The sequence below is a fragment of the Akebia trifoliata genome, chromosome 3 (genome assembly GCF_017979445.1).
Source record: "Akebia trifoliata isolate Shusen 1 chromosome 3, ASM1797944v1, whole genome shotgun sequence".
In the NCBI taxonomy this organism is placed as follows: domain Eukaryota; kingdom Viridiplantae; phylum Streptophyta; class Magnoliopsida; order Ranunculales; family Lardizabalaceae; genus Akebia; species Akebia trifoliata.
In genome coordinates, this window is record NC_141377.1 from 43,360,974 (window position 1) to 43,379,906 (window position 18,933).

The following is an 18,933-nucleotide window of genomic DNA, read 5'->3' on the forward strand; positions in this document are numbered from 1 at the left end:
GATTATGTGCCTTTGCCACGCTAACCGCATACCCAAAACTACGTGTATTCATCACGACTCTTTTTTAAATATGATTACCGATGATAGAATATTATATTGTTTTTTGGTGACATGATCTTCATGTTGAGAAAAAAATCAAAGCATGAATATGTTATCCATGTAGATTAATCCACTAGGAGTACAAACATTCAGTAATAGGAAGTGCATATGCATTCTTACTCCCACCTATATCCAATCTTGTATATATTTATGTAAAAAAGATTTCCTTTGCACACTATTTCTTTTTCTTTTTCTCTTTGAATATAATCCCTTACTTGATTAGCATAAGATAAAATAAAAAAAATGTAAAAGAGATCAATGACTAGAAAGATTGTTGACATTGAAAGTATTTTGGTAAAATACTTGAAATGATGATTATTTTTTATCATGTGGTTTTGTCGTTGTCAGGGGTACTTAGTAAGGGTTATATTTTAATAGGTGAATAAGTGTGAAAAAATATGGGTAAGATGGATCCAAGAGAATGAACCCTTTTTTGATGAAGACGAGACGGGGGGATAACGAGATAGAATCATGATGTCTCCTTGTTTTATGTTTTGGAACCCACTTTTATAAGTTTTATATATATATATATTGTAAAGAGTCGTGATAATATGACTCGTTAGGTGGCATATTCAATCGACTCCTGACTTGACAAGTTTGAGAACCGTACATATGTACGTCTTGAGATACACAATTGTACTTACCCATAAAAAGCGTATCCTGAGGGAGTTGTGTATCCCAAAGCGTACAAATCTACTATTCCTGAGCTTGTCCATGTCAGGGAGTTGATTAAGTATGCCACTTGGCGAGTCATGTTATTATGACTCATATTGTAAATGGAAAAATACTCATCCCTCAATCAGAAAGCATACGACACAATGAATGAATGAATTCTTAAATAATTGCCCAAATCACGATAATCCTTTGGCCTCTAAAACTAATTCAATTTTTTTTTTTTTGGTTGTTGTTGTTGTTGTTGCAAATATGGTTCACTCATGAATCATGAGTGTGAAAGAGAGTTCATTTATTATCAGAATTTAAAATAGAACAATTTAAGACTTTCCTTCACTAGACAACTTCGATATCTTCTACATGTAAATTAAGTTGAAGATCAAGTACCCGAAAGGTTCCTTAGACTATGATATATGAATCATATTCTTATTTCTAGCTTCAATCTAACTGAATGTTTGATTAATTGTTGAGTTGCCACTAATGAATTATGAGCTCACGTATATAGTCCAAACGAAAAGATGAAAAAATGAATAGATAAATAAAAAGAATTATTATTTTTTAGCTATCTCCACATTTTCAAAATGACAACACACCTCTGTATATTCACCGTGGTCTGCTATGTTAGACAAACTAAAAATGATTGAAATGATCTGTCTTAAGTCCTCTTGCCAAAAATATTATCTTTGATTTTTATTTTCCCCACCAAAAATCCCTTCATCTTCAACTGAGGGTTTTGGTGAAAAGATCCTCACTTGTTTTTATTTGATTTTTAACTCAACTTTTACTATTTATTCATCTTTTAAATTAACAAGAAGAACAATATAACTTAATTAGCCAAAAATAAAATAAAACTACAAGCAGAAAATAAATAAAACCTGCGAAATGAAACAAGGTTGAATTTAAAAACAAAGAAGATAAGTATATGGTTGAGAAAATGTTAAAGTTGGGGTGCCAATAGAAACTTTGTTTCGTTTTTATTACTTGATTTTTATTTTTTGGCTTTAAGATTGTATATGTGTGTTACAATGTTTTCCAATGTTGAGATAATAATTCATGAAATTGTTTGAATAAGTGTTATAATGTTTTCAAATGATAAGATAATAATTTGAGCCAAACCTTGGTAACGATTAAATGGTATGTTTTAATTTATAATTGAGGTGAGACACGAGAGAAATAATTTAAGAAATAGGGGTGTAATAAGTAAAAGTTGGAGTGCCAATAGCAGTTCACCAAATTCATCGGTCATTGACCTTACAGATTGAAAATATTGAAGATGAGAGAGATTTAAGTTCAGAAGACCATTATTCATCAGTATAAATACACAAGGGTATCTCAAATATTCACCAAAACTCAGAGGGGTATGTCTAAATTTTCCTCTTACCCTTCGTCAACGGTAAACTCCCGCCATTTTTTTTTCAACAGTGCTTGAGAAATTTAAAATAGGGGAAGCTTGAGCATTTAAGACATGTTTAATTGCACATGACAATATGGTGAAAAATCAATTTCGAAGGAAAATGATATTTTTCATGTGTTTGATTGTATATTTTCATGGAAATTGATTTTTCACCCTAATCAAAAAGTCCACCAAAATATGGATTTCACTTCACTTATCCATATGGGTGTAAAAATAAAATCCTTCCATATTTTTCTTCCCTAAATTTTTTTTTTTTTTTCCAGATCTTCTTCTTCTTCTTTTTTTTTTACCCAAAGAAGGATCAAACAATGGATTTAGCTTTTCCATTCTTTCTATTTTTCCACCACCATATTTCCATGAATTTTGATTTTCCGTGCAATCAAACATACCCCAGTGTTGAACCATTGAGAGATTTTAAATGAGATGAGAAGATGGGTCTCTCATCGAGGAATGTCATTGTTATCCAAATCCCATAGAGAATCATCTCTTCTTCCCAGCTGAACCATCTTCTTGGATGTCAATCCATGGGTTGAATAAGAATTTCAATCCACATTCATGGATGCCAAATTTATTCAATTCTACTTTGACTGCAACGATTTGACCTTTGCCCATATTGTGTCCGATAAATTGCTTCAACCAAATCTGTCACATGGACTGTGATTCGTGCCTTCTATATGGAATGTCTAAGGGTACAAGTTCTTACAGTTAGATGCAAGCACAAGGTATTCGACCCGACTCCTCGAAGATTGTCATAGCAAGCACGAAATCCAAGTCTTTTGAGGAGGGATTTCAAATGCATAGATATGTATAATTAGATTTGGTGTTGAACTCTCATCTGTAATTTCTTGATTGGCATGTATGGATGGAGGAATAAAAAATATTTCCTTTCTAGGGATTAGAAAAATTACTTAATCAAGACGAGCAGATACACTTTGACCCGATTGAACCCGTAAACCTAATTAAAAAACACAAGGTGATTCGGCCTGCATGACCGTCCCCTCTACTTGATCCCACAAGGTGGTTAGGCCTTCCTCTACTTAATCCACAAGTTAGTTCAACTATATTGGTTGACCCTACTATCAATTAGTCAATGAGGTTTGATCACATTGGCCGACCCTCTTATCAATTACTCAATAAGGTTCACCCCCCTTGGCCGACTCCCAATCAATTTCATTATAGGTTTGGCACTACAAGTCAACTCTACTTTATCATAACCAATTACAATAGATCAATCTACTTAATAACTTAAGAGGTAGAATTATACAAAGTTACTTAAGTTGTAAAAATACAACACAAGACTACTCAAATATCATAAGTTCCATCACCAAGTACTAACTTGATTGTTGGAAACTCTCTGACCAGCACCACACTGTATCTTTTTCAAGTGAAGATGGGAGAAGACAATCCAAAAAATGAAAGTTCATCGGAGAAGATGACTGAAAACTTAAAAGATAATTGGAGAGAAGCATTAATTCTAGTGTAGATCTTGATGAGTGGGAGATCTGAAAAATCTCCCACAACACTTATTCCACAATGAAGAAAAAAATATAGTTACAGATTATACTATTTTCCACTATAAGCAATGCTCCTTTTTTAACAGTACTATTAGGCTCCACAAGCCATAACACATTTACCCTATTTTGAACCAGAGAATCTTGGAAATTGTGTGACACTGTCAAACATATATGCAATTAATAGGTGGAAGATGGGTTGGTGCAGTGAGAGTGAGAAAGCTAATGGAAACAAGAGGATCATTGGCGAAGCCACCTTATGTAAATGGATTTAACAACCATGGTTACGGGCAGTCTCACAAACATAACTAGCCAAAGTTATAACACGTTGAAATTATCCAAGTTAAAACAACAAAACAACCATAAAGAAGCTCTGAATGATAATGCTAAGTACTAAGAGTATGAGAACTTAAAAAAGAACCAGATTGAGGTAATTTTTGGGGTAAATCCCTAAGGATGCCCCCACAAAGGAGATTTGAACTCAAGAATTAGACTCCTAAAGTAATTTTCAAATTATAACTAGTCAAAGAAGAGGCCAACCCATCAAATAGTTTGAACTAATATGCATGGATGGTAGCACAATGTACTTTTTAATAACTAATAGCAAACTCCATCTATGTAATGTTTCCTTGGCTCTATGTTTTCAATCCCAAGCCTGGACAAAAGCGGATTATTGCATTAGATTGGCAGCCGGTGTAAAAACTTTGCATCCATCTTCGAAATAAATCTAACATCAAATCTTATTTGATAAAATATAGAATGATTTAGTCATAGAACCCCACATTTTATTGAATATTAGAGATACACCCCTATGTTTTGAAACTGATGACATGCATCCCTTGACCTCAGTCTTCTAAATAGACTAACGGGAACAAACTTAAATGCCCTTATCTTCAACGTCTAGTAAAAAATCCAAATATTCTTCTCAAAACCAGTCATCTTCAACCTCTTTGGATAAAAATTAATTTTCATAATCTATCTTAAGATTTATCTACTTCAAGTCTCAAAGAAAGTTTTAATTGTTTTTTAAAAAAATGATGAGATTAGGTAGAAAAATCTAGAGCTTTCTTTACAAAAAGTGTTTTCTAAAAAAAAAAGCAAGATAGTAAACAATAGATGAAGAGCTTGAAGTTGATTGATTTTGAAAAGAAAAAAAAAACAAAGAATTTTTTTTTTTTTGAGAAATTGAAAACAATGGGATTTTGGATAGAAAAATCTGAGTTTTATTTTTTTGTTGTAAAAGGTTAGTTTCAGGTTGAAAATTAATGAATTGAAATAAAAGTTGAGTATATATACCATAGAAATTGGAGAGCTTGAAAATGACTAATTTTGAGGAAAAAAAATATAGGTAGAGCTTGAAATTAAGGGTATTTGAGTCTTTTTTTTATCAATCTACTTAGAAGACTGAGGTCAAGGGAGTCATGTCATTAGTTTCAAAACACAAGGGGGGAGAGGGGGGAAACATGGAAAGGGGGTGGGGCATGTCTAAATCACCTTAAAATATAGAAAATTTTACTTAAAGGTCCCTGATGGAGGAATTTTTTCCTAAATAGTCCCTAACTTTTAGGGTTTTTCTTAATAGTCCATTTAGTACAATTTTTTTTTTCTTCCAATCAGTCCCTGAACCTCACTCCTCAAATTTCTCACGATTGCAACGTCAAATGTGCACTAACCATTTTAACTAAGAATTTTCATCCAAAATATTGGATTTTAGGCATCCCAATCGAGTTTAGGAGACTTCATTATGACGTTAAGATTTGAGAAATAAGAAAAAAAGTCATTTTCAAGATGAGTTTAGGATTTTTTTTTTTCAATTTTTAAACTTCGTTTTTGGATGAAAATTGATTAAAGATGATTCTTTTGGTTTGAATTCATCTAAACAAATTGTTAAGTCAAGTTTTTAGTCGATCTTTTTATGTATTTTAGTTGGAAAATCTTAAAAAATAAAAAACAAAAATGGGTGGGTTTTACAGTATCGAGTTCAGTAATTTAAAAATTATCGAGGTTAACAACAAAAATTATTGAACTCAACAATAAAAAGCGGTCATCTAGATAATAAATAAAAAGAGGTGAGCTCAACAATAACAAGGGAACATTAAGAAAAAAAAAGTTTACTAAATGGACTATCAAACTACTGTCCAAAATTCAAGGACTATTAAGTAAGAAAACCGTCGGCCAGGGACCTTTAAGTAATTTTATTTCTAAAATATATTGTATAAGATTATATATACATATACATTGTGTGTTTAAATAAATATATAGTATAATTATATATTTCTTTCATATTATTAAATTGGGCCTTTATTTGATTAGGACATTGGCTCGAGTCCTTATCATATCCCAAAGCCTTGATCCAGACCCAAGTTCTCAAATTGAATCAGATTTAGGATATGATCCATTAATTGACAGCCATATTGGTAACCTAATAATCCAATTGCATACTCATCAGTTTTGTAAATTTATGCAATAATAGGGATGGTTTGGATTCTACTTTTAACCTAATAATCCAATAATATCACATCCTTTCATCATACCTCTAGAGATAGTTCACTAATAGATTGATGAGTGAGTAATTTGAGTTGAGAGTTGTGCTGGAGTAACATTGAAATTGACATCGTTTGGACATTGGTGTGCATGGAGTAACCATAGATACTTTTCACTCGTATCTCGATGAAAAATATCTATGATTCTATAGAGATGCATCGACGTCAACAATGTCTTAAATGATGTCAATTTCAATGCTAGTTCTACATTTTCCTTTGAATTATTCACATATACAGAATGAATGTTTGGAATGCAAAGTAACATTGGTTTTGCTTATTCAAATTGTACGATGATATCAAATCTTTCAGCATCTCATGGGCGGTGCTAATCAGTGAGAGTTGGTGCCGATAATGTTGATTAGTACCTAAGTAGTGAGTCGGCCACGCCTTTTGGCTATCTCTCCTTATGAATCAAAACCAACTACCTTTATGATTTTAAAACACGTTCGAACTGAGATGATTTAGATTGGTCATCCATGTTTCAAAGGCCACGAAGGACATCACATTAACTCATTCAAGATTTGAGATGGCTCACCAAATATTTTGAAATTATCGGCCTGATTATTGAAAATTTGGCTGATTAAGTTTTGTATTTTTGATAAAAATTAATTATATTTTGAATGATTTAGATATTTTTATCTATATAAAAGTAGGGTTTTGTGATTGATCATCTTCTAATATAAAAAAATTATAATTATTTAAAAATAATTTTGAATCAATTTAAACAATTTGATTTATACAAAATGAGATAATGGAGTTAACTCTGTCTCAACAAAGAGAAGAGATATTTAGGTTTTAAAACCATGATCATCATTTCAGTGCCATTAATTTATGCAAATCATTAATACAACTGGCAAAACTTAGCACCAACCAACCAACAATAAATCAATCCCATTAATTGCTTTGACCTTTTTACGCTAAGCACAAGTTAGCGTCAAACGTAGGTAAATGATTTAGTGCTCCTGCAGTTATTAAATACTCAACAACCTACACCCAAAAATTGCCACGTGGAAAACTCTTCAGTTTTAGCCGTTGGATTTGAGAATTTGATATTGTCATGGGCTAGTTTAATTATAAACTAATTTTTGTTTCAAGCCCATATTATATTAAAATAGAAATTTGAAATATAGGTGCTAGAGATCACCAATCAGGATTATTTTCGGTATGGTGGACCAAAAAGACATGGAATAGTGGGCCAAAGATTATGGGCCTATTTAAATCATAGAAGCCCGAGATCATTGAATCAGACCAATTCACTGTTTGTTTTCAGGTCCGTGTCCTTGGCTGCCCTCATTCGGTGTTTTTCACAACAAAGCGTGTTTTCGATTCGATTCGATACGATACGATCGCTCTCTCCGTCTCTGCAGTCTGCAAGAAGAGAAATCTCGCAAAAATCTGAATTTTTTTTCGATTTTGAGACTGTAAGAGAAGCATCAGAGATGAGATGAGATGATGATGATGGGATGAAGACAAATAAAAGGAAAGATGGCGAGAGTAGTTGGTTGGGGATATCAAGGGAGAGGAAAATGGTGTTGTTCTTATAAGAGAACCACCATTGTTATCTGTTCGATCAACATCGTTGCTGCCCTTTACGTTTTACACTCTCTCTACACCTCCCTTTACATATTCTCCAACAATGCCTCCTCTAATGGTCAGTCTTTTTTGACTCTGGATTTATTTTTATTGGTCTGATTTGAATTTTTATGAAGAACCATTTCCATTTTTGTTTGTTATGTGGTCAAAATCGATTCATTTGAAGAACCCATTTGGATTTTTTTTGCTGTTTTTCTACTTTTATGGGTGTTAGATGAGGTGGGTTTCCCTGATTTCTTTGTTCTTTAGCTGTTAAGTACACAGACGATCAGATTAGGAGAATGGAAGAATCGATTCAGGTTCGAAAGGAAGCGAAACCCATAGAGCTTGTTAGATTGGTAAGAAGACCCACATTTTGATTTTGGAAAAAAAGTGTCAATTTTGATATATATATTTTTGTGTAGATCTGGTCATGTGGGTATTTTCAGTTGCATTCCACCATTGATTCTATTAGCTATGCTTGTTGCACGTGTTTGAAAAGGTGAAGGAAATCAAGGAGCAATTTCCAAGAGAAGAAATTGGAGTGGAATTATCACGATCAGTGAAGCAGAATATAGCTGATGAAATTTTGCAGATGTTGAAAGGACTGAAGGAAAACTCGAATGTGAGTGAACAGCGAGGTGCGTGTGTTCTTGGTTTCTTTTGCTGATATACAGTCAATCTTATATGGGGATATGACTGACAATGGTTCTTGAGTAAAGAGATTAATTTTCATATTTATTAGTTTATATCCTTTGTGTGTCTGCGCTTATAATTTTTTCAGGTGAGATGGGTAAGACGTGTAGTGTATTCCACAGTTTATCAAAAGCCCATATCAATTGCTTGAAAATGTGAATCATGGGTTAGTCTGAAACATTTTTCCGACTCCAAACAACTGGGGTAAAACATAGCTGGTGACGAGGCTAGTCTGAAACATATAACTTACTGCAGAAATAACTTTATTAATGAGTCTTGGATGATTATTACATGAATCCTAATAGAGTATTTATAGATATTACATCAACCAAGATATAGAAATCAATATAAGATAATTATTCTAATTATCAATACTTCCTAATGTAGATATCCTAAGTGACGATATTAAATATATCATTCTCCATCACAACTTACCATTTGTGATGAGATACACTGACAAAGATACGATGTAACTCATGCATCTTAAAACAATGCTTCTTATTCTCTAACACTTGCTATTGCTGGTTTTTGTTTTTTTCCTTCCGAAAATTATCAAAAAAGGGTCAGAAAATCTTTTAATTAAAAAAAAAATAACAAATTTTTTTTTTTAAATTACCAAAAACAACTTAAATCGCTGGACTGTCCAGCATTTTAGCAACTCGTTGGACAGTCCAATGGCTTTTGTTGTTTTATGATTTTGAAAGATGAAAATGCTCACTAAAGACTTTAATAGTAGAGGGACATTTTTTGAGTTTAGTGCAAAATCCAATATAAAACGTTGGACTGTCCAGCGAGTTACTAAAACGCTGGACAGTCTAACTAGGGCTGCATCTTGGTGGGCCGAACTCGAACCCAACCTTGGGTCAGGTCTGGGCTTAGTTAGCTCGGGTTTGGTCTCGGGTTCGGGCAACAAAAACAAATGCTCAACTCAAATCGGGTTGGGTTTAGCCGTAGGCATTGGGCAATGTGATTTTCCCGAACCCGAACTTAATATGACTGCAATTTAAAAATATTTCTTATATCTTAGTTTCTTTTGCATTCATTTACTATGTATACTTATGTTCTCTCTCTCTCTCTCTCTCTCTCTCTCTATATATATATCTAAACTAATGTGTGATTATTTTCATAAAATAAAAAATTGCTTTGTTATAAATGCTTTTGTTTATGTAATTCTATATAGATATACGATTTAAATGTTTGTTTTGTTGGAAAGTATGACTAACAATAAATGAATTAAGATGGTAACTTTAGTTAATCATCATTTTCTTCGTCTTTTTTAAATTTGATTATAATTTTATATATGTAAATTTTGAAACACAATTTTATGATAAATAGTTGTAAATTTTAAGTTCTTTTAGATACCACTTATGTTTACATAAGCCCTTATCATTGCTAAATTATATAATATTAATGGGGAATAATAAATTAACCCAAACAACCCAACCAACTCGACTTGGTTGGGTTGGGCACAGGCGTGGGTTGATGTTTGTCAAGCGTGGGTAGGGTAATTTTCCCTTTTTCTTTTATATTTTTACAAGTTTCATTGCTTCCTTGGTTATCCTGATGAGTCTCTTTTCAATGAGCAGAAGCACTAGAAATCTGGCGCAAGGAAAAACTAGAAGAAGTCAAACAATTGAGACTTGGAAAGGCAACCTTAAACTCAACTATTCCTGCCCAAGAAGCCAGTATTCTTTCTTTCTTTCTTTCTTTTGAAAAGGATATATTTTTTTGACATTTCTGTTTGTTGTGTCTGACTTTTTAGAGTATAATGGATTCTTGAGTTCTTAATGTCTCAAATTGTAATTTGGAAATATTTTCTTGACACAATCTCTGGTGCTAATTATTTTAAGTATGCTTTTTTGCAGAGATGCTAGAGAAAGCCTTGGAATTTGATTGGGCAGTGCTATTGGAGGACATTGGGATGTGGATTCCTGCAGAAATCATCAACAGAGAGCACAATGATAAACCTGAGGGTGAAGAAGACCTTGGTAGCAGATTGTTTCTTCATGCTTCCTCCTGATTATAGAACGCATAGATTTATCTTATTGGTTTTAGTTCCAAGTCATGGAAATTTTCATGATTTATTATATTTTATTGATCTTTAACTGCTCTTATTGCACAGTTTTATGATTTAATATTTACTCCTTGGGTATACCTTTTTTCTTCAGAGGACCAAATTATAGCTGGCCCACCGATTCCACATGAATGCCATGCTGAGCTTCACACTGATTATGGTGGCACTGCTGTCAAATGGGGGCTTACCCACCATAAAGAAAGTGCCGCTGAATGTTGTCAGGCTTGCTTGGATCAGGCTAAACATGCAAAACCGGGTCAAATGAAATGCAATATATGGGTCTATTGCCCATCCGAGGCTGGCTGCTATTCACCAGATATTTATGAACACAAGCATCAGGAGTGCTGGCTGAAACAGGTAATGTTGATGTCCTCTTAAGTAAATTTTACCAATTCTTTCTCTAGATAACTTGAATAAGTTGCTGGTTTCATTATTTTCTCTGCTAAATGAGTGAGCTTAGTATAGGAAAACGTTCAAGAGAAAACATATGCTCTTAAGCTACCATAATCGTAGGAACCATCATTATCCATTCTTCTACTAAAACTAATTGTAGATGATATTCAGGTAGGTCTATCGATCACCACGATATTCTAGAATGATAAATTATATATGGTTCATTGTAGATTATGCTTCTTAAACTATTTATTAGAGGATTATATTTGATACTTGCTGGAGACGTTAACCTTCTTTGTGTATCTCCTGCTCGTTTCTCCATAGAGCAGCTCTCCCACTAGGATTCTTGAGAGTTTATGCAGAGGAGTCATGTGTCACAACCTGTGAAACCTACTAAGACTTGCATGCTGTAAAATACCTGCAAAATGAAGTTTTGTAGGTGTTTGGTTCTGCTTCTGTAAAGTGGGTCCCATGTAAAGTTTCCCAAGATGTGCAAGATAAGGAATAAAAAGGTGATGAAGTTTTGCACCATCTCCTGGTCATATAAAGCTTTACCAAATGAGCCTTGTGAGATGTTGGAGACAAGGGCCGATCCCACCTATCTTCTTCGCTTATCACTCTGTTTGATCACTCAGAATTTTCCAAAACAATGTTTTGCTCTTTTTCAGATTTGAAAGTTCTCTGTAGTCCATATGCGAGGAGTAGTGGTAGATCTCATCTACGTTTGAGGATCTGGTAGCTATTTTTTCTTCTGAAATGCAAGGAATTGGACACTTGTTTGAATGTCATCATCACATATGTGATTTTCTACTTGTAAGATAAAAAAAAGTTGCAAAAATCCAATGCTGTTTGCCTTGTCTTATCCCTCCCTTTTAAGGTATTTGTAACCTTAATTCGAAGGTATTCAGGTTCCAAGAGTAGGGATGAACCCGCAATGTTTGTGCCGGTATACCTTATTTACAAACCCTTTTACTGAAGTCCCAAGGCTTGAGATGACGCAGCAGTTCTGGAAATGAGATCATTTTCTTGTGCAAAACTTCCATACATTATCCAAGAACTGATGAAGTCTCTTTGGAATGTGGTGATGGAAGGTCAAAGAAGACTGGCACTTGGAAAATGTCATCTTCTTTATGTGGATGCATCATGCTTTATGAGGAATCTTTATTTTGCACCTTTTATTTTGTCAAATATTGTTTTCTCCATATGCTTCGGGGCAGTTTCTAACAAGGGATGAAGACTTTGAAGTGCTTCTTATTGGAGATGAGTGTTTTGAGGCCTAAAATTTCCTTTGGTGAAGTACAAGAAGGTGAAGAAATCTAAAAAGTGGAAAATAGGATCATAAGCTTTAAAAAGGTAAATTGATTACTTGGCTTAATTTTGGAGTTATTCTTTCAGCCAGAATGATTTTGTGGGTGTTTGGCTATGATACAAGATGAAAAACATCTATAATCTGTAAGGGGATTTGGATTTCAACTGCTCTACTAGGAGTTGGGATGCTCAGGCTTGGGCAACAATTATTGAAGATGACAAAATGCAAATTTGTTTGGGAGTAAGTTTGGAGTGGAATAGAAGGTAGAAATAAACTTTGGGAGATTGTGGCTCTCTTATATTTCTGGAGTTGCATTGTATCTTTAGATCCAGATCCCTGGTTGGGCAATCAATGGAGATAATTGAAGTGGTCATTAAGTATTGAGGTACCTGAATCCTGAGGAGAAAACTGGGGGGCATTACCAACAACAATAACAAAGCCTAATCCCAATGATTTGGTGTCTGTTAGGACATTACCAACAAAAAGGGGGCCAAAAACCAACAAAAGGGAATGAAGAAAGAAAGAAAGAAAGAAAGACTGATTAAAAAAAATTGGCACTAAACTCGAACATATTTCTTGATAGGGAATTCCTATATATATATTTGGAAGCAAATAAGCACATATCCAGTAGTCAATCATTCATCATTGTTTTGTATGTAATTTGACAATGACTTGCCTTCCATTTTTATCAGGAATTACTTACTTTTATGCCATTTGTTCTTTTGTTTTGCTGATGAATACCCTTTGTAGTTTACCGATATATTTTTTCACCTACGAGTACAGATGTGGAGGGAAGAAGTTATTTGATTTTCCTTGGTATTGCTTCTGTTTTGTCTTTTTTAGAGGACTTGATGTAATTACTAAGAAAGAAGAAATATTTATTTCTTTCGTTGTGCTTTACTTTGAGAATCCTCATTGTGGTTCATCTATATTTACGTGGAGGCCATCCATCTATAGCTGTGGAGGGATTGAAATATAGATGTGTTATTGGACGCACTTGTTTTATGCCTTACAAGTTTAAAACATAAGCAGAAAGATTTATAGAGAATAGAGGGTTGCTTTAATAAGCAGTTCATTGGATGTAAAAAACAAAGAAAAAGAGGGGAGGGGGGTAGTTATTGAAAAGCAGTGGTTGCTGTCAATGTGTAGTGCAGAATGATTTTAATCGGTTTTTTACCGAAAACACAAGCAGATGCACCCAACACTGTCGATCCATAATTTGGTACCAGCATGGTCAGCGTAAGTGTGAACATAGGCCAAGAGCTGTAGAACCCGAGCGGCTGCCCACGGGTAAACCATACTACGTTCGCCTTCTTCTCGCTTCCCAAACCAAATAGGTGGGATCACGGAAAGGGGCGTGTACGAGCAACCACACCCATGACTCAGCCAAGTGGTTCCCAAACAGGGCCTCCAAAAGACCCGGAGTGAGAACAACTGGAAGAGAATCGGTAGCGGCCTGAAAGTCATATGAGAATCAATTTCGTATGCCGCAGATGTATCGCAAGGGGCGTGTCTGATTCAAAGTACCATCGGTAGGTAGATGAGACAACACCCCCATCGCCCAATCGCGCAAAGGCCTGCGAAAAAATGAGTGGGATGGTGGAGGTCCGCACCTTTATGACTCCCTCAAGCTTGACTCCTAGGCGACCACACTCAAGCCTACTGGTGATTGGTTCCGGCCCATGGCAGATTGACCAAGAGTGTTCAGCAGCCAGCAAGCCACATTACCACCTTCTTCAGAGGGAAGCACCCGTTCCCCTGGATACACGATTCGAGCTCGAAACCATGTATCCACCATCTCCCTAAGTTTCTCGGGATCCGCGAGAGTTAGGAAGGCGGTAGCGTCGAAGGGCTGTATTTGAAACATAGAAAGCTTCCTATGCCTTGCTGACCGATCCACACCAACTGCCTCCCTTAAGGGATGATTTTAGGTGTTGGGCCCTGTAGACAATGAAGGCCGAAAGTAAAACCCTAAGTTCAGGGCTTGAAAATTGAAACCAAACATTAGCAACAGCTCTAGCGCTCTCCCCTTTTACTTTCTCTGTATGTCTGGCCATCTCTGTGATCTCTTCAGAAGGAGCTGCAAAGCCCCTACATTTTTATTGTTTGTTCATGTGCACCAAAGGCCGATTGCAACTCAGGATATTGGAAGTTGAAGGTTTTAAAAGAGTGAGTAGAACACCCAAAAGAATCACTGAGGTTGTGAGAACGGTTATCAACACACTTGCAATTTTTTTGTTTTCTTAGGCAGCTGACCCCAATATTTTGGGATAAGGTTTTAATTATGACGTTGGTGGTGAACAAGAAGTGTTGGGATTTGCAGTAGTAACCGTCTAGGAAGACTAGAGACTTGCCCCAATATGCTATTTCAGCAAGAAAGTTTTTCTGCTTTTTTTTCTTACATTATCCAAAAAAAATTATTTGCAAGTTGTTCAACTAACCTTAAATTTCCTGATGCCTTTATTTAAACTAATATTTCCATCCATCAAACTTGTAAAAAAAAAATGCAGGCTGAAAAACCAAGATTGACCTTCAAAGACAAGTACTCTGAATCATACAGAAATGCTCACCCAACAGCACCTCTTTTTGTTCCATGGCTGTCTGGCGTCACTAGTACATGACAAGAAACTTCTAATTTTGGTAAGAAGCAGGTGGCCCGTCCAGTTATGCGTCCACAACTACAAGTTTCTATTTGTCTTGCTTGTAAAATAGACAACTATGCTAAGCTTAGCAAGGCCAAAGACATAACCACAAAATCCTCGCAAAAGGTTGAGGCATCTTCCTAGTATTCATTCTTGCTTATTTATTCAAAGTCCTTTTTGGTAAAATTGAGCAAGCTTTTCAAGTTGAGAGGTCTTGCGCCTTTAGAAAAATTGGGGTTTTCAGCTACAGAACTTACAAAGTTTCTTTGATGGATGTAATCTTGAGCTACTTAAGTGATTGTAACGTGACCATCAATTCTTAAAAGCGTGTTCATCACTAATGATTTGCTATTTCTGATTTTTAGTATCAAATTATAAGGTTTCTGCACTTCTACTGATCCAATGACCTCATCAGTTTTTCAATTTTCATATTTTGGAACCATATTGTGGGTTTTGTAGCTATTACTGTTGGATTGTGCCTATGAAAATGTCATTGCAACCAATTCATATTATTATTAAAGACCCTCACAAATTGTACTAGACCTGTACTCTAGAAGTCGGTCAAATGTCATTGCTCTAAGCTTTGTTATACGATTCTAACTATCCAAAAAGGGAGAGCTCACGAGTTCAAGTACCCTCTCATTGGCCACTCATAAGGATTTATCCTTACTTACTTGTTATGTGTGGTTTGTGCACTTGGGGGATTTGGGCGAGATATGATACTCTAAGAGGTTAGCTCACCCCTGCTAGTCGAGCCTTCGGGTTCAGAACCTTGTCATAAAAAATAAAAAAAAAATATGATTCTAGCTATTGAACCAACGAGGAAATTACTAAAATAGATATGTATATTTCTAAATTACTTAATTGGTCATATTTTGTTAAAGATGAATTTGTCAATATATCAGATTTTGTAATGACCATTGGTAACCTGACTAACAAAAACGGACGCTCTTGATGTGGCAGTGTATAAGACCATAGATCTTTTTTCCTTGTGTATCTATCTGAAGAGAAAAATCAGGATTTTGTGCACTGCCACGTCAAGAACGTCAATTTATGACGTCACATTCCTAAATGTACGTTTTTTAGGAGTATGGTTATTGGATGGTCTTGCACGGACCATTTGATGAATTTACTCTTATGCCCTTAAGCTGAATGTACGTTTAAAGACCTGGTAAAAAAAATAATAATAAAATATCAAATGTGACAAAACTAAATAAGCTTTTTTGTAAAAATAAGTTATTATTAAATTGAGTACTTAACCGTTTTTTTGTAGATATTAAAAAAACATGAATGATTCAATAATTTTTGCAAAATTTTCATAGTCACGTTAACACTCTTTATGTAGCAGTGCACAAAACCATAGATCTTTATCTTTGGGATACACAAGAAAAATGATCGATGGTTTTGTGCACTGCCACGTCAATAACATCAATTTATCATTAGTCTTTCGTAAAACTAGGGCAGTCAATGGATGCTTATCGGTTCGGATCCAATAATATCTAAATCTAAATCCCAAATTTTTATCTAATATATGACTTCGAATTCAAATCCGACAGATATTCTAAAACAATTCCAAATTTTTCGAATTCGAATAATTTGTAAATAAAAAAATATATATAAATTTTCCTTATCCAACTAATTTTTCATTATTAAAAAAAAATTATCATATATTATATTATTTATATAATAAATAAATAAAATAAAATAATATATATTATATATTATTTCGAATAAGATGTTATTAGATTCGAAATGTTAATATCTGAATCCATATCCAATTAGGATTTGAATATATAAAACTATTTGAATTTGAATTTGATATCCGATTTTTTAGATTCGAAATTTCGACTATCCATTAACACCCCTATGTAAAACATCCCTTTCTCCACTTGATGGGTTATGGGAAAAGATTAACCGTTTAATTGAATTACTACATTTTGGGTGATCAAGTCTTTAATAAGAGGGATAGTTTGGTATCATGTCTTCCTTAAACGTTAGCTTAAAGTGAAAACTGAAAACTACAAAATTACTACTACCCGTTTTTAAAAAAAATGTTGAAAACTACGTTAATAAATAAAAATCAAAATTTAAAGATGAAACTTGCGAGTCTCTGTACATGAACAGATAAAAATACTATCACATCAATCTGTATCGGAATTCGATGTGTTCCACCTCCCCACTACCATCAGATCAACAACAGATGATAATGATAGGCTCATATAAGTTTCTCCTACTCAGATCAGACTTATCTTTGCTCCAAAGGCCAGTAAAGAACTAAGGATTATAAATAAGATGCAAAGCCATTGTCATGCAATTAAAGTTGCTTTGTGTTCATATATATATGTAAGTTTATTTTAATACGTCTCTCTATCTTTTACCAATATCAGAAGAAACTTATCAACATGAGTTCTTTAGCTCATGAAGAGATCCACAAACCATGCACCTTCTTTTGTTTATCCCTCAAGGATGCCTTTGCTGGATGCCAAACGTTTTGTGAAAAGTTATCTACATCGTTGTCAAGTTCCGAAGATGAAGATTCAGTTAGTGACACAGATGATGAACAAGAAGTAGTGATCACACAAAAACTAATACATATTTGCTTTTATTCTATAAAATATTTGTTCTTTCATATTTGATTTTATTGTTTCTCAGGTTGTCGTCCATACAATTCGAACTCGTGCCATGGAAGCGAAGCTGAGACGACGTAAGGGCCGCTTGATCACTGAGAGCTTCCAGTACTGGGACTTAGGATTACTTTTCATGGATTCAAAAGGAGTGCAACATACAGAAGATAATGAAGATGATGAGAAGAAAGAAAGAGAATCCTTTTTATCTGCTGGAAGTTACTTATCTTGCTGTTCAAATGCGAGTAGAGAAGCTTTTTACTCTGTTGGAAGTCGTTTGTCTCGCTGTTCAAGTTCCTGTAGGTTTGAATTTTGGGATGCTCGAAGGCGTTCGATACTCCATGAGTTTAGTCAATGTCAAGGGTGGCCATTTGGTCTACGTCGGAAGGCCCTGTTGCTTCCTCCTCTGCCAAGGTCTCCCTCAGAATCTTGGTCATGGAGTAGAGGAACTCGGCTACCTAAAATGCCTTTGATATTATGATTTTCTGCTCTCTTGTTATGGGGTGTATACTATTTACAGAATAAAGGATCATCATCAAAGCCTTATTTCAAAATTTTGGGTTTGCTTGAACGAATTCAGTTGTATCTTCTTTCCATTCTAGTGTGTTTATATCCATATTCGATAACTAGAGAATAAAGGATGCAAGAGATTACTGTGGGCCAGATTGATCAGGGAAAGCTTCTTAATGGTCTTATTTGTGTTCAATGTAGAATGTCGCCATCTTCGATGTGTATCTTCTCACCTAATTGAAGGTGATAGGGATGTTGCACAATACCTAATTATGAACACCATTGAGAGAATTAACTGAATGCCCTTGTTTTTCTGCTTGAGAGCCCAAAATAATCCAATCTTCATACATGTCTGTCAAGTTATCCAACTGTACAATGAACTTTACTCGAAATTAGACCACCGTATCTTTTAAAATTCACGACATTTAGACAAACCTGGTGGGAGTCCAAAATTGAGATTATCAATTAACATGTTAAATTCAGATCAATTTTTAATATAATGAATGATGTAACCTAGGCTAGGTTGAAAGAGAAGGTCATTTTGGGCAAATTTTCAATTTTATCTTTTTAAAGGAAATGCATGGCTGTGTTAGGGGTTTTGAGTACCAAATCTTTTGTAAATCTTCTATATTTTGAGAATCTAACGGTGAAAGAAGCTAACTCCCATTGATGGTGGAGCTAGCTTGCTGATCCTATTTGGATACAAAGTAGAGAGTAACTGTGAAAGAAAGTAATTTTAAGATAAATACCTTTTAGAAAGTACAAAGTATTTTCCTTTTAACTTAAAATGTTAAAATAGTTTACTTTCTACCATGGTTTTAATACTTGGTTTCGTGTCTCGTCCAGGCCTAATATTGAGTCGTCTCAGACAAGT

At 34.5% G+C, this 18,933-nt stretch overlaps 2 protein-coding genes across 3 annotated transcripts; both read left to right on the top strand.

The window, feature by feature from the left end:
• Positions 1-7,517: 7,517 nt before the first annotated feature.
• Positions 7,518-15,323, top strand: LOC147407168 (uncharacterized). 2 transcript variants are annotated; one of them, XM_086435584.1, is made up of 7 exons: positions 7,518-7,890; positions 8,082-8,170; positions 8,287-8,452; positions 10,094-10,192; positions 10,373-10,495; positions 10,676-10,938; positions 14,794-15,323. In XM_086435584.1, exons 1-7 carry the CDS (start codon positions 7,725-7,727, stop codon positions 14,902-14,904), a joined length of 1,017 nt encoding a protein of 338 aa, XP_086291710.1. In that variant the 5' UTR covers positions 7,518-7,724; the 3' UTR covers positions 14,905-15,323. The 2 variants fall into 2 exon arrangements, with proteins under 2 accessions (XP_086291710.1, XP_086291711.1); XM_086435585.1 differs by having other exon boundaries at positions 7,520-7,890; positions 8,314-8,452.
• Positions 15,324-17,175: 1,852 nt separating this feature from the next.
• Positions 17,176-18,087, top strand: LOC147407169 (uncharacterized). The gene is made up of 2 exons (XM_086435590.1): positions 17,176-17,492; positions 17,578-18,087. Exons 1-2 carry the CDS (start codon positions 17,328-17,330, stop codon positions 18,028-18,030), a joined length of 618 nt encoding a protein of 205 aa, XP_086291716.1. The 5' UTR covers positions 17,176-17,327; the 3' UTR covers positions 18,031-18,087.
• The last annotated feature ends 846 nt before the right edge of the window (positions 18,088-18,933 follow it).

What these genes read in the sequence shown, in the direction of transcription:
- LOC147407168 (XM_086435584.1), top strand. Translation starts at nt 7,725, where the DNA reads ATGGCGAGAGTAGTTGGTTGGGGATATCAAGGGAGAGGAAAATGGTGT. An exon ending in CCATAGAGCTTGTTAGATTG is followed by an intron (nt 8,171 to 8,286) that starts GTAAGAAGACCC and finishes TGATTCTATTAG; the next exon opens with CTATGCTTGTTGCACGTGTT. An exon ending in TATTCCTGCCCAAGAAGCCA is followed by an intron (nt 10,193 to 10,372) that starts GTATTCTTTCTT and finishes GCTTTTTTGCAG; the next exon opens with AGATGCTAGAGAAAGCCTTG.
- LOC147407169 (XM_086435590.1), top strand. Translation starts at nt 17,328, where the DNA reads ATGAGTTCTTTAGCTCATGAAGAGATCCACAAACCATGCACCTTCTTT. An exon ending in ACACAGATGATGAACAAGAA is followed by an intron (nt 17,493 to 17,577) that starts GTAGTGATCACA and finishes ATTGTTTCTCAG; the next exon opens with GTTGTCGTCCATACAATTCG.